Raw genomic sequence first — 12244 nt, 5'->3', positions numbered from 1 at the left:
AAAGTGTACCCAGTAGTGCAGCTGGCAGGGATGGGGCAGAGGTGTGGCATTCCCAGAGCTGTGGGGAATTGAATGGGGTGGGGAGGGCTTGCTCCCAGCTCATGCATTTAGTGAACCCACATCATGCCTTCATTCAGGGGTAAGGGGGAGCCCACGGCTAAGTGAATGCCATCAGACAAAGCTACTGGCAAATTCTGAACTGGCTCCTTCAGGGAACACTTCTGGAGCCAAACTTCTCTGAGGGCTACTTGTCTGTGTGTCCAGAGGGCATTTGTAATTACCTAATGGGTCTGTCATTTATAGACTTGTCAGTCTCCCTCAGAGTCTGCCAGCACCTTCTCCTCACTGCCCCTCAGGAGATACCCCCTCCTACACCTGGATGTTCTCTCTTCCACCTCTGCTGTTCAGGGCCTAATTCAAAGGCTACCTCCTTCATGACAAAGCTCCCCCAGGGGCCCAGCTTGCCCGGACCACTCCTTCCTCTGACTCCCATGCACTTTGTCACATGCACAATAATACTGACAGTGGTTAAAGCTTACTGAGTACCTTCTATGTGCCAGACGCTATGCTAAGCACTTTACATATATTATATCCTTCAATCCGCAAATCTATCGCCGAGGTAGGTCTGTCACTACTCTCATTGTGTAGGTAAGGAGACCCTTTGAGGATGAGGAGCCTGCCCAAGATCAAGCAGCTTATAAGAGACAAGGTTTGAGGGCAAGTCTTTTGACAGAGAGCCGTGTTCTCACCACTTCACACGTACTGCCCTGGTTTTTAGTTATCTGTGTGTATGAGCACACGCCTGCCTTTTACACTAGATTGGGGTGGGAAAACCGTGCCCTACAGGTTAAAAGCACACCACAGCCTGTTTTTATATGGCCAGCTAGCTAAGAATGGTTTTTAAATTTTTAAAAGGTTGTGAAAAAAAGAAAGAGAAGAAGAAAGCAGAGGAAGAAGAGATCATATATGAGCAAAAAGCCTGAAACACTGTCCGTTTGGCCCTTAACAGATACGTTTGTTGACACCTGCACCAGACGATAAGCATTCTGAGAACAGATTCATACTTTACTCCTTTTAATTCTCCCACAGGACCTAACACAGCATCCCCTAAAATGATTTTAGAATGAAAGAAGAAAGGCGTGGTGGATAAGACAAACTTTCCAAAGTTCTCCTAGATCCACAGGTTAGAGCTTCCCCTTTTCCACTACCCTAGGGATTGGTGTGGTATTGTAGTGACATCCACTGGTGTCCACTACAAAGACATGGCATGACGTCTGCGGTGCCTGTCCAAGACGGGGATGGTTTTGCAAAACTCCACCACCTATACTCTCATGGGCAACTTGAAGAATTCTAAAAGTTCTGGTTGGCATGAGAAGCACAACTGCGGCCAATGCATAAAGTGCATAGTTTTACTATTACATATGTGTAAAAGATATGTTTGGAGTGTCTGCTCTGCTGCCATCCATACCGATGTAGTCTCCAGGCAATGGCTGGCCCTTCCATACTTCTCCGTAACTCTGATCTGGGGCACAATGATGGGACAACCAAAGTTGGGCAAATTAGATTATCTCTGAAGAATTAGAAATTGGTGGATTGAGGAACACATTCTGGGATGGTCCCTTGAGTAGAGTAGATGTAAGCATAGAGGCTGAGGAATGGCCTAGGGCAGGGACAAGTGGAAGAAGCTGGCTGCAGAAGGGTAAAAAAAGATACCCAGAGAGAGGCAGAGACCAGAAGCAGAAAAAGAGAACAGCTTGGCTTCCCAGGCCCAGCCCTTGAGAGATCTGACTGTCCCTGGGTACCATGAGGTCACCCCGTGTTCTGCTGTTGCTCCCTCTTTTTGCATAAGTTAGCTTGAATGGGCTTCTGTTACTTGCAGCCTAAAATATCCTGACAATGACAGTGGCATTTCTTTTTCCCTTGGGCATCACGCACAGGTTCTGACAGCTCAGTTGAGCTTGGGCTGCAGTTGCAGAGCTAGACATATCAGATGGGGGTGGGAGGGGCTCTTGACTTTAGCATAAAGAGTTCCTGCCAAAGGAGCTCTCCTCATTGAACCAGCCTTACTATCACACTCTCTGGCCAGCTAATCTAACCTTACCATCCTCAGTCCACTGTGTGAGGCCTTGCATCACTGCCTGGCTGTCACTATGGATGTGGACTGGTGCTTCCCCAACCTGACTGCAGGCCCTCTGAAGGTGGCCCCTTCTGGTCTGCTAGGCCTCATGCAGACCTGCCCTGGCTGTGCTAACTGTAAGTGATCACTAAGTCCCCAGGGGATGAATGACCCTAGCACAGTCCCCATCCTGTGTTCACACAACTCACAGGTGAGAGTGCTGGCTAGAATCTGGGACTTTGAGGCCTGGGGGAACCATGCCCACTTCTACCTGGGACTTGGTCCAGGTTCTGATTCATATAAAATCACTTTTTCCCTCCTGGTATTTATCCGAAGAAATAAAAACACTAATTAGAAAAGATATACGCACCCTTATGTTCATTACAGCATTATTTACAATAGCCAAGTTATGGAAGTGTCCATCAACAGATGAATGGATAAAATATATATATGTATACACATATATATTCTGTTATATATGGAATATTAGCCATAAAATAAATGAAATCTTGCCGTTTGTGACGTGGATGGACCTAGAGGCTTTTATGCTAAGTGAAATAAGTCAGAGAAAGACAAATACTGTATGATTTTATTTATATGTGGAATCTAAAAAACAAAACAAAAGAACAGACATAATAAAGCAGATACAGAGTCATAGATACAGAGAACAAACAGGTGGTTTCCAGAGGAGAGGGGGCTGAGGAAAGGAGAAAAATAGGTGAGAGAGACTGAGGTACAACCTTCCAGTTGCAAAATACATGAGTCACAGATATGAAATGTACAGTGTGGGGAATATAGTCAAAAGCTATATAATAACTTTGTATGTTGACAGATGGTAACTAGATTTATTGTGGTCATCATTTTGAAATGTAGAGAAATACTGAATCACTATGTTGTGTAACAGGAACTAACATAGCGTTGTAGGTCAATTATACTTCAAAATCCAACAAACAAACTTATAGTAAAAGAGATCAAATTTGTGGTTACCAGAGGTGGCGCTGGGGGTAGGGAGAATTGGATGAAAGTGGTCAAAAGTACAAACTCCCAGTTATAAGATAAATAAGTCCGAAGGCTGTGATGTACACATGCTAAATATAATGAACACAGCTGTGTGTTATACAGGAGAGCTGTGAAGAGAGTAAATCCTGAGTTCTCATCACAAGGAAAACAACTTTTCTTCTACTTCTTTAATTTTGTATGAGATGATGGATGCTCACTGAACTGACTGTGGTCATCATTTCATGATGTGTATAAGTCAAAGCGTTATGCTTTACACCTTCACCTTATTCAGTGCTGTATGTCAGATATCAGTATTTGACTAGAGGAGAGAGAAGGAAAGACCATGTTAGATATTGAATGTGAAAGTAGCTTGACAATGATGAATAGTATGATTATTCGAGCCAGTAGGTAAGCATCAAGTCAGAGTCAGACAACCTTAAAATCTTTCCTCTGACCATAAATCCCCATGCATGGCTCCACTATGGCCAGGGTCTGGAGCTGCTTACCTGCCTCAGAACCACTTGGCAATCTGCAACTCCTCCAGTCAGGTCTTCCACTCTGCTCTCTCTTCAGATGAGAGATGGTATGGGAATTATCAGCTCAGAACTCTCAACTCCTGCTCAGAGCCCCCAAACCTTGCTGCAACTTCCCTGCCCCCTGCTCCCTCGGGCCTGTCACAGGGCACAGGTGTGGGCCTTTCTGGCTGGGGGAGCCCCCAAACTGCACCCAGGGCCCTGCACCCTCCATCCAGCAGGCCCTCTCTCCCTCTTGCATCTTTAAACACTCTCTTTCATCTGGCCCCTTTCCATCAGCACTCAAACACTCCCATCTTTCTCAAAAAAACAAAAGCCTCCCTTGACCCCATGTTCGCCTTGAGAGACTCCTGCCCTTCACAGACAAGCACATTAGAAGAACTGTCCAAAAGAACCCACCTGGGTCCTCCTGACTCTCTTCTCCACCCTCTGTCCCCGTCCCTCCCCCGAGACCGTTGTGTCCCTCCATCCTGTGGATACTCTTCAGTTCTCCCCTACTTTTTGGCCACTCCCCATCTTGCCCCTGTTTCCTGGACACAGCACTCTTCTCATTCCCCTCCTACCTCTCTGGCTGCCCCTTCTCAGTCTCCATTGTGGGTTCTGCTTCCTTTGCCCATCCCTCAAATGTTAGTGTTCTAGGGGCTCTGTCCTGGGTGCTCTCCTCACTTCACAGATCTTGGGGGCAACCTTATCCTTTTCTTTGGGTTTGATTTCCATCTAGATGCTAATGGCTCACAAATCTATGCTTCTCCTCTGAACTCCAGGTCTCTATGTCTATCTACATGGTGATCTGCTGGATATCTCCACTTGCAGTTTCCTCAAACATAACATGTTCAAAACTCATCATCAAGCTCCCCCAAAGAAAACAAAGCAAAATACCCAACACAACAAAACCTAACTATTCCTCTTGTGTTTCCTAAATTGATACCACTTGCTCAAGCCGGAAACCTGGGCATCTCCTTGACTATCTTTCTCTCCCACATGCCATCTGTCATTAAGTCCTGTTAAGATATGTCTCAAATCCAGTAAAAAGATCAGTGGTTGCCAAAAATTAGGAAGGAAAGAGTGATGAATAGGCAGAGCACAGGCAATTTTTAGGGCAGTGAAACTACTCCATGTGATACTGTAATGGTGGATACATGTCATTATACATTTATCTAAACCCATAGAAAGTACAGTACCAAATATGAACGTTAATGTAAACTATGGACTTTGGGTGATAATGATGTCAATGTAGGTTCATCAATAGTGACAAATGTACTCCTCTGGTGGAGGATGTTGATAATGGGGGAGGCTGTGCATGTACAGGGCCAGGGGGCACATGGGAACTCTGTACATTTTGCTCAGTTTTTCTGTGAATCTAAAACTGCTCTAAATAATAAAGTATATTTAAAAGGAAATACAGATACACTATACATTATATATATATAATTATACGCTCAAAAAATATGTCTCAAATCCACACCTTCTCTATATTCCCACTGTCAACATCTTGGTTGAGAATCTCATCACCTCTCACCTGGACCAGCCTCCTAACTGGCCCAGTCTTACCTTCTTTTATACATTCTTCACATTGAAGCCTGAGTGATCTCTCTCAAACAGACAATCCTGTCCCTCTCCCACCCCAAACCCCTCAGTGGTCCTCCAAAGCTCTCAGCATCAAGTTCAAACTCCACAACATGGTCTGCATAGGACCTGAATCATTGGCCACTCCCTCTCTAGTCCAGCTACAGGGAACTTCTGCCGCTTCCTCTGTCTCTGTTTCCCGTTCCAGGGGCCTCTTCCCCCTTCCGTACCCTCTCTTGGCTAACTTTGACCCATCCTTCAGGTGTCTATGTGAACAACTCTTCTTCCTGCACATCTGCCTTGATCCCTCCTGTCTGGGTTAAGTGCCCCTACACTGTGCTTTCTTAGAAACTCATCACCAAGTATCTAGTTATTTACCTCTGTGCCCCATTAGACTGAGAGCCCGAGCGAGCAGGGATGGCATCTGCCATGTTTTTTGTATCTCTAAGCACCTGGCTCAGGGCTTACAGACAGTAAACATTTGGTAAATAGTAGTTGAATGAATGAGTGAGGTTTGTTGATGTCTATACTAAGAACTCTCAGCTCCCCGCTCTGCTTTCTACGTACACAGGGCTGCTGTGGCGCCATAAGGGTGATCCCAGGTGAGTGGTGAGACCAGAGGGCTGGGGCATCTTCTGCCCCAGACTAAGAGGTAAAATGATGGTAGGAGAACATGCTACAAGGTAGTAAGCAGGAACAGTTTCAGGGTTGAGACAAAGTTCAGGCTTCTTCCATCACGTACAGAGTGAGAAAGCATCCCCGCCTATGTGTGGAGGGGCTTTTGAAAATGTACTGATCTGGTCTGACCCAACTAAGCTGACCTACTTCTCCTGCCCCTCTTTCTGCCCTTTCCTGGTCATGGCAGGAATCTTTTCAGAGCGTATGTGTCTTATAAGAACATTCCGGCAAGTTCACGCTTTTGGTCTGCTCTGAGTTGAGATCAGAGGCAGCTTGGATTTGGAGTTTGCTTTCAGAATTCATGGAAGGCTCAAAGCTCTATTTCTGAGTAACCCCAAAAGCCCCTCCACACTTGGCTGGCTTCCAGCCCAGATCATTCTCCTTCCCTTTGTCCCCAGCAACCAGGCAGATTCAAGCTTGAGAGACAATGGAATTATGGGTAAATTGTTTGCTCACAGTGAGGGGGTCCATCCCACGCCACCCAACCCAAGCCTCCCTTCAGGCAAGGTCAGTATCAGCAAACAGCTAGCTGCACTCCCCTCCCGGGAACGCTAAAGAGACAAATTTAATAAAAATCTATCTGATTAGCAGCCTGACCTACCAGCATTGATCACATTAGAAATGACGCCCGCACACACAATCCCCATCATGCACAAAGGGCCAGGCTCAGTGGAGCTCAAAAAACCAGTTAAATCTGTCCAGTGGTGATTCTTTACCCAAGGGCCCAAAACATCCCCCAAACTAATAACCCCCAGAAAAGCACTGCCGGGGAAAATTCCTTGCGGATTTGAGATTTTCACTCTGTTAATCTCCTAACTCAATAAAGCAAACACTCCCGCAACAAATTAAATACTTTTATTAAAAGGTCCCCTCCCCCAATCTCTTTGATGTGGGAACAAACCTGCAACCCTCTCAGGGCCTGAGTGTCCACTTGAGGGGTTGTTCCCGCCTCCTATCATTCTCTCCTGTTATTCCAAGAAGGCCCAGAACCCACTAGGATTTGCCGATTCTTGGATTCTGGAAACTTTCGAGACCTCTGGCTTCCCTGTGTAGATGGCACAGCCTGTCCACTGAGGGAAATGCTTCCCATTTTTTGGTGGGGGTGACAGGCCCCAAATAGGCCTGGCCCGGAGCACCTCTACTGATGCAGTTTGCCAGGAGGAACCCCCAGCAGAGCTGCCCAGGCCAAGGCGGACTTGCTCACCGATAACCAAACCCTGTCTCTGACCTCTGCAGAGGCCTACTGCTCAGACCTCCAACAGTGAGCTGCAAACCAGCCAGGGGGAGCTGGAGAGAAGATTAAAGGAGGCTGGGGTGGAGAAAGGAGCTGGAGATAAGGAGGCCTGAGCGGCTCTCCCCCCACTGCTTCCTGCTCAAAGCTGGCCCTCAAGATGCTCCTCTCTCCATCAACCTGGAATTGGGTTCAGCTGTTTAACTTCCTCCAGCCTCCACTTTCCTCTCGCTATGGGTTTGAGATCCACTTGGGTTATACTGGGGCCCTTCCCAGGTCTCCTCAAATGCTGTCCTTGGAAAGCCTGCCTTGTGGGGAAACACCCTGGTTTGCAGATGGTAACCCCAGGCCCCTTTATATTTTAAAGGAGCCTTCTTCCAGAAACATCATTATCTACAGTTTATCACTTTCATTGCAGGGTCTGTAGTGAGCAAGACTCTATGGATCCACACTCAGAGAGAAACTGGGTATTTCGTCTATGGCAACAATCATGTCTCTGAGAGCCCTGGGGCCTTCTCAGCAAGGGCTCTGTGGGTGCGTATGATCGGCCCGCATGGAAAGTCTGGTCCTGGCAATTATTGCCAGGGATTCTGAATGCACACCTTGCCCAGGGTGGGGAGAAGTCACCCTCCCCCTACTGGGCCTTGGAGAACACCTTTCTCAACTTTCCTTCTCTCTATATGCCCACCTTGGACAAGAAAGGCATTTGCCCAGGGAGGTACAAGCCCCTCAGAGGCATTAAGCCACAGTAGCACAGACTGGGACCTGGTCATTTGAAATGTCCTCCCCTCTCTTATCAGCCCTGGATGGATGTCCTGGGCTCTGTGGCTGTCGCCATTTATCTCTCACACCAGTTGCATTCCCTCCAGACTTATGTCCTCCCATGGAAATCAAAACAGAGTCCCTGGAAGTTGAAGGAAGGGGAGAGAAGTGGCTGAGAAAATGGGGAAAACATGACAAAGTTCATAAGCACCCAAGTTGGAGAGTCAGATAGCCCTGGGCTAGCATCCAGACTCAGCGACGTGCAGGCTCTGACCCTGCATCTCTTTGACCCTCTAACCCTAACTATCCTCATCTATAAAATGAGGATAATAATATTTCCTGCCTCCTCAGGGTCATAGTGCAGCTTGTATGAGATGAGCCTGCGAATTGCTTAGCGTTAGTAGTAAGGGCTCATTGAATGGTCTGAGAAGAAGAGGCTCCACAGCTCCCAGACAGGGATTGGGCCCAGCCACGGGGCTAGGAATTCATTCCTTCTGAGGCCTGCAGGAATTTGCTAGTCACTCAATGGCCTTTTTTCTTTTTCTTTTTTTCTTTTTCCAGGAGAGATTGGAGGGGGAAGCTTGGGAATGTTAAATCCGCACTTCGTTCTACAGAACAGCTACTGAGGTGAGTGAGGTTGGTAGGTAAGGAAGGGGCCCAGGCTGTGATTGGGGCAGCTGCCAGGTCCTGGGTGTCATGGTGGCCCCCAGGCAAAGCCACCTTGGGCACAGCTGGCAGTTAGTTCAGGCATTCTCAACGGCGGCAATATCAGCCCCAAGGGGGGCAAGAATTGGTTCTCAGGAGAGCAAAAAAGTTTAAGGTATTACAATGGTTTGTGGCACTCCAAAGCTCAAACCTACCTGACAAAATCTAATTTCTTAGCATTTCATTTCTCTCATTAGCAATAAATTTAATTCTATTTTAACAAAGTTAATTTAAATTTAAAAATTTGGGGGGGACGTTAATACAAAAAAAGGTTGAGAAACATTGGTATGCTCTGCTTGCAGACTCTCAACTTCTGTCCCAGGGTCCCTCCTCCTCTCACCAGCCCCTCCTGCTGCCCCTACTGTATTCTGCCTTCTCCTTGAGCTCTTGGCAGCATTTGATGCTGCTGATCAGTCCAGCTCAGTTTAGAGGCTGCTCTGCCCCAGGCACTGGGTATGGCCAGCGCTACTCCTTACCCTGATTCTCCCTTGGCTCCCGTGACTTCACCGTGTGGTTCTCCTGCAGCCTTTCGGCTCTTCTCTTCCTTCTACTGCCCCTCTATACACAGCTCTCTCTGCTCCCCACATGTGCCTCCAGAGCTACGCTCTTCTTGTCCTGCCCCAGACTCTGCCAAATCCCTTTGCTTCAGTGCTCACTGGAGCTCCCCAAGTGGGTTTTTCCTGGCACGCATTCTTCTTCCTCCAGGAAGCACTCCTGTCTGCCCCAGCCTGCTTGGTGCTTTCCCTTCTACAATATTTAGTTTGAACCACTTGACATGAAAGGATATATGCCCTTGTGTTATTCTCTCACGGTTTCATGGGTGTCTGTTCTACTTTCCCACCAGGATTTTCATTTCTCTGAGGATGAGACAAAGTCATAAGCTTCTGTTTGCTCCTTAGCATCCAACCCAGTTCTGGACACCAAGGAAGGCAAGTAGGTGGGTCTCTGGGGGCCAGGAAGCGCCCTAGTAGAACTCAAGGTATGAGATGCCACTGGTCAGCTCAGGCTGGGCCCAGGCAGACTGCAGTGGAAAGCCCCCTCTACCTCTCTCCGGGGTTCTGCCTCACCTGGCCGACTCCTTCCACTCCATCTGGTCTCCGTCGTGCTGCAGAGTGTCCATCTCTGTGAAGAGGGTGGGGTTGGGAGCCTCATCTTCCTCCCCCAGGATGTCCTGGAGCTGCTCAGCAGCTGGAGACCCTGCAAAAGGAGGGCAGCAGGTTCTGCTGAGTGCCCCATGGGAGGTAGAGGCCAACTGAAATGGAGCAGGAGCCAAGTGCAAGGGCAAAGTATTTCCTAATTCAGTAAAACGAAGTCCACCCTCTGGGCAAAGCTAGACTCAAGTTTCTGTGGATTGGATGTGGGTGGGATATTCTTCGAGATAAAAGACATGAAAGGATTTAGTCTGTATTCAGACTCCTGGGTCTTGTAGCTGACACTGAAGAAAGATGGAAAATGGCCAAAGCCAGGGCAGCAACAAGGACAGGGAACAGAACAAATAAGTGAGGGGAGAAAAACTCTGTCCCAACTTCAGCATAACATACCCAGAGGGATCCCTTTTCCACTGGACTCCACACAGTCAACTCCCAGCATTGGCCTTGAAGGGGCAATCAGACATGTGAAAGGATGTGCTTGTACCAGTGTGGCACGTGGGCCCACTTTCTTCATGCGCAACGTAACAGTCTATCCCTGAGCTCCCAGTCTGCTTTCCAACTGCCCAGGGGATGTTGCCTTCTGGGTGTCTCTCAGGCACCTCAAGTCAGCATTCTGACACGGAACACGTACTCTTCCCCAAACATCCTTCTCCTGCCTTCCCTCCTTGCCTCTCTCCCTCCCCTCCTCCCTTTCTTCCTCCCTCCCTCCTCCCTCCCTCCCTCCCTCTCTTCCTTCTTTCTCTCACTCAATATTTAATGAATGCCTACTATGTGCCAGGCATTGGTCTAGGTGTAGGGAAACAAAGCTGTGAAGGAGGCCCATATGTTCTTGATGTCTTGAGCCTCTCCAGTGGCAGATACAGACAATAAACAAGTAAACAAATCCATAAAAAATCATTTCAGTGATAAGTAGTAATAAGTGTTCTGAAAAGAAAAAAAAAAGACCACGGAGCTATATTAGATAGCATGGTCAAAAAAGGCCTCTCTGAGGAGGGCGTATTTGAATTGGAACTTGAAAAATGAGAATGAGCCACTTCTGCATATCTGGAAGAAGGGTGCTACCAGCGTGCCAAAGACCTGAGGTGGAGTGTGCTGGTTAGTGTGTCTAGGGCATGGTGGGCCAGAGGGAGAGAGGTCTCACACAACATCGAATGCCTTGGTTAGAGGCATAACTGTCCACCCAACTGCACAGGCTAGACACCCTGGCATCATTCTCACCTCACCTCTTTCTCTCACCTCCACTCCCACATTAAAAGTTTTCAAGAATACTCTCCTTCCTCACCAATCCCATTGTCCCTGCCCTGGTTCAATCTCTCACTGACTGTCTTTAGGCTTCATCAAGTCTTCCTCTTCCTCCAAGCCTCTCTATCCCCTCAGTTTATCATCCCTTTGGCCTTCACTTATTTCTCCATGGACTCCCAATGGTCAATAATTTCAACTACCCTTCTCATCACAGTCTCCACTCTCTTACTCCTTGACTTCCCAATAAAACCAGGCAGCTGATGCCCAAACAAGAATTCACTGGCCCAATCTTCACCTCTTCAAATGTGTCCTGGGGTGCAGGGAGAGGCAGTGTGGTATGGTGGTACGGTGGATGCAAGGCACACGCTAGGCTTTCAGTCCAGCTAGACGTGGGTATGAATCTCAGAGTTGCTACTTACTCATGAGTGAATTCAGTGAATTCAATAACCTTCTGGGTGTCTTGTCCCAATAAATCAGGTAAGGAGGGTTATTGTCCCAATAAATCAGGTAAGGAGAATAACACACGTGACACAGGGCCTGGAGTATAACAGGTGCCAATCCCCCTTGCCACCAAGCTTAGCACCCAGGCTCATGAGCCCCTCTGGAGAAAACCACCCAGCTGTACAAATGGGGGGTTTCCACTGTTAACAGGTCTCAGAAGTACAGCCACTTCCACTCACCCTTGCACGCCCTTTCCCATGTTCCTCGATGCCACCACTAACCTTTGCTCCTCTCTGCAAGCCTCTTGACCTATCTCTTATCCCACACCACCAAGAAAATAAGACCTCTGGGCATGAAATCCATCAACTTCCTCCTTTCCAGTCCTTCTGTGTCCTTACCACTGCTGCAGTCTATCTCTGAACAAGAATTCTTCCTCTAGCCTATCTCTGGCCCCGTCTATTTCCTTCTACTGGATCCTTATTTCGTCAACCAGCCTTTCCTTACCTGGGTCTTCAACTTCTCTCCCTCCACCCTCTTTCTCTCAACCGATAAACAGCTCTTCCTACCATGAAGCACCTTCCCCTGATCCTGCCTGCCTTCTAAGCTCTGCTGCTCTCCTTTTCCCTTCTCTCTCCTCAACTTATTGAAGGGGAGGTCTACACTCGCTGTCTCCACTTCCTCCTAACCTAATCACTTCCCAACCTGCTGCAGCTGATTCATCCCCACCACACTAAGGACATTGACTAAGGCAGAGATTTTAAACTGGCAGCTCAAAGATGTGTTTAATTCAGCCCTCATAGAGTATAAAAGTTTTTGAAAT

At 47.7% G+C, this 12244-nt stretch overlaps 1 protein-coding gene across 5 annotated transcripts in view; it reads right to left on the bottom strand.

Moving 5' to 3' along the window:
* SLC4A5 (solute carrier family 4 member 5) overlaps positions 1 to 12244 on the bottom strand; it is a 126529-nt gene that overhangs the window by 67632 nt on the left and 46653 nt on the right. For all 5 annotated transcript variants that reach the window (XM_059942568.1, XM_059942567.1, XM_059942570.1 and 2 more), the window contains one exon: positions 9658 to 9787. In XM_059942568.1, the coding sequence (XP_059798551.1) occupies positions 9658 to 9787 (130 nt within the window). The remainder of the gene's footprint in view (positions 1 to 9657; positions 9788 to 12244) is intronic.

The sequence above is a fragment of the Balaenoptera ricei genome, chromosome 13, assembly GCF_028023285.1.
Source record: "Balaenoptera ricei isolate mBalRic1 chromosome 13, mBalRic1.hap2, whole genome shotgun sequence".
Taxonomy (NCBI): Eukaryota; Metazoa; Chordata; class Mammalia; order Artiodactyla; family Balaenopteridae; genus Balaenoptera; species Balaenoptera ricei.
Note: the sequence above shows the minus strand (reverse complement) of the source record. Positions and strands in the feature narration are given on the sequence as shown.